The 3,144-nt window shown below is 49.5% G+C and overlaps 1 protein-coding gene across 1 annotated transcript; it reads right to left on the bottom strand.

Annotated features, from left to right (window-relative positions):
- Positions 1-1,176: 1,176 nt before the first annotated feature.
- On the bottom strand, positions 1,177-2,358 carry LOC107123993 (neurturin-like). Its single transcript, XM_015427366.1, has 2 exons — positions 2,349-2,358; positions 1,177-1,625 (listed from the first exon to the last, which is right to left on the bottom strand). Exons 1-2 carry the CDS (start codon positions 2,356-2,358, stop codon positions 1,177-1,179), a joined length of 459 nt encoding a protein of 152 aa, XP_015282852.1.
- Positions 2,359-3,144: the final 786 nt, after the last annotated feature.

The raw sequence follows: 3,144 nt of genomic DNA, 5'->3' as shown, positions 1-3,144 counted from the left end.
TGTACACCATAAATCGATAGCAACTTGTACCTTATGTACACAATCAGGACACGTGCCTAGATCCAGAAAGCTATGCTGGAAGATGGGGAAGAGGGTTATTTTTGTTTGTATACACACTTCAATGGTAAATTTCTTTGGCACTAAGGGTGAAGTGTTCCTCCAATTTAATTTAAGGGATAAAAGGGGGATGTTTTGAAAGCTAGGAATCAAGCTGGGAAGAAGCTGATGCAATGCCCGGTAAGGAATGGCAGCATTTTGTACATAACTCGTTGATATTTTAAAGCTGTCTACATTCCTTGCATATTGTTGGACACAGCATGGTTATACTGTGCATGTACATTAAAATAATAGTATGATCTCGGTCTTACAGCATGAGAGAATATGTCCTTGATCAGCCAGCCATTTCTCCCCAGGGTCAAAAGTGTCAGCTCGCACAAAACTGGCCCCGATTCCAATGGCCAACAGGGAAGAATTCAAATAAAGGTCTCCGGATTTTCCAGACGCTCTCTCCATGTCGTCGACCACAGCCTGTTTGATAGGAAACCAATAACCCCTCAGCAAGATAGCACACACCTCTCTCTGTAGCATTTTGGTATGCAAAGCTTAGAACGAGAAGGCCTTTTCCTGACATTCCAACCACACTCGGGACAGACCCCATTCTGAACAAGGCCAACCATTGGGCTAGAACTGCAGACCTGAAGGGTTTACCTACTGCCATCGCGCCGGAAGGTATCTCTTTCCAAATGGCATGAAATGGTGATGCCACAAATGCTTGTAAGCTTGCTTTATATCCCAGCAGATAAACAGGCCCCAGGGCCTAGCGGATGGTTCAGAGTTTCCCTGCACTTCCATCTGCAGTAGTGAGGTAGACTTAACACCAGCTAGCTCTTTCCAAATGGCATGAAATGGTGATGCCACAAATGCTTGTAAGCTTGTTTTATATCCCAGCAGATAAACAGGCCCCAGGGCCTAGCGGATGGTTCAGAGTTTCCCTGCACTTCCATCTGCAGTACTGAGGTAGACTTAACACCAGCTAGCTGTTCCGCGTGAAGGTGTCTCTTCCCATTCCTCGTCCATTCTCGTCTTTGGACAACCACGCTTGTGTCGGCAGCCTCCAGGTGCTGCTCTGCGGGCAACCGGACTCTCCTGCTTCCCTCCTTCCTCCCGCTCCTCCCTTCACACGCAACCGCATTCTTTGGCTGACACCTCGTTCACCGTGTGGTAACGGTTCCCTGCGTCCAAGAAGGAGATGTCATCGTCATACGCCAGGGGGCGGCAGCATGGCCGGGCCCTCACTTTCTCTTTCTTGATCTTCCTCATCTTCCGCACGTTTCTCAAAGACAGGTCATAGTTCCGTACGGATGAATCACAGGTGCCGCTACAGTAGCGGAACAACACTGTCTCGTCTGATGTGTAGCCCAGGCCTAACTCACTGACAGTGACCTCCAGTTCCTTGAGGGAGCAGGGCTTATGGTGGGCCTTGGCGCGCTTCATCCGGTTGGCGGCTTTGGTGAACAATGGCAGCTCGTGGCCTCCAGAGTTCATTGACTGGCTGTACCGCTCAATTAAGGTAGAGATCAGCTGGCGGATTTCTCCCTCTGTGTAGCTCTCAAACAAAGTGCTGTCTGAAATGAAAAACAGAACTGGTATTAGCAGTTGCCAAATAAAGCGTACTGATTAAATGCTTGGATGTGGGTGGTAGTGGATTCAGAGTTGCCAGGCAACCAGCAGGAGATAAGGGGAGGAAGGTACTTGCCATGGGAGGCATGATAGTCACTTTCACTCAATGATGTCACTTCTGGTAAGATCCAAAAACATTGGCATTGTGCGGGAGCAATGCTCTAGCACTTGCCCAAAAACTCTATGGAAACCATAGATCACTGCCCCCCAGCTGGAGTGTTGCCCTGATGCAATACTGGTGCTTCTGGGTCATGCCAGAAGTGATATTATTGCATGGGGAGGACGATCACTGCCCCCCGCTTTTGGCTGGGCATTTTATCCCCGTCAACCAGCTGAATGTGGGTGGGCAGCAGCCAAAATTGCTGGGAGTTTTCCCACCATAAGCGGGCACCTCCTCTCAGTTCTACAGTACAAACCCAAAGCCGTCAACTAAGACGATGCTCTGGTCCACTGGCGCTCAAGAATCGTTTTGAGGTGCTTGAGAGGGTGATGGAGATGAGAGTGGAAGGAGAGCCACAAAGACCTGGAAAGGGGAGTGAAGAGGACATGGTGCCGCATGGAAGTGGAAGGAAACGGAAAGGGGGTGGTCATCGGGAACTCTCTGCTCAGGGGTATGGAATGTAATGTGTCCAGGCCAGATCCTCTACTCCATGAGATGTGTTGCTTACCTGGGGCCATAATTCAGGATATTAACCGACTGCCAAAACTGATAAGACCTATTGATCAGTACACAATTGTGCTGGTTCATGTGGGGACGAATGACATGGCCACGAATACCATCACAAAAATTAAAGAGGACTATGAAGCTCTTAGATGTAGCTGCGGTGGCTCAAGTGGTTAAGACGCTGAACTGCAGGCTGTGAAAGGTCGGTAGTTCAGCAGTTTGAGACCCAAGTGGGCCGCATGACGGAGTGAGCTCCCGTCTCTAGTTCCAGCTCCTGCCAACCTAGCAGTTCGGAAGCAAGAAATTGCAAGTAGATAAATAGGTACCACTTAAGTGGGAAGGTAACAGCGTTCCGTGCGCCTTGGTGTTTAGTCATGCTGGCCACATGACCACGGAAACGTCTTCGGATAGCGCTGGCTCTTCAGCTTTGAAACGGAGATGAGCACCGCAACCCTAGAGTCGGATTCGACTGGCTTTCGAGCAAGGGAACCTTTACCTTTATGAAGCTCTTGGAAGGCAGTTGAAGGCATTGGGAGCACAGGTGGTATTCTCTTCTATCCTTCCAGTAATACGAAGATGAGTGCGAAGAGAACAGACCATACTCGAGTTGAATCATTGGCTGAGATGGTGGTGCCGGCAGGGGCGCTTTGGGTTCTGGGACCACGGGATACGTTTTCTCAGAGATGGCCTTCTAGCTCATTATGGGCTTCACCTCAAACAGAGGGCTACAATATAATAGGATTCACTGAGACTTGGTGGGATGATTCTCATGACTGGGATGTGGCAGTGGATGGGTACGA

The sequence above is a fragment of the Gekko japonicus genome, unplaced genomic scaffold (assembly GCF_001447785.1).
Source record: "Gekko japonicus isolate JY-2015 unplaced genomic scaffold, Gekko_japonicus_V1.1 scaffold2092, whole genome shotgun sequence".
Lineage (NCBI taxonomy): Eukaryota > Metazoa > Chordata > Lepidosauria > Squamata > Gekkonidae > Gekko > Gekko japonicus.
This window is presented reverse-complemented; position numbering and strand designations above follow the sequence as displayed.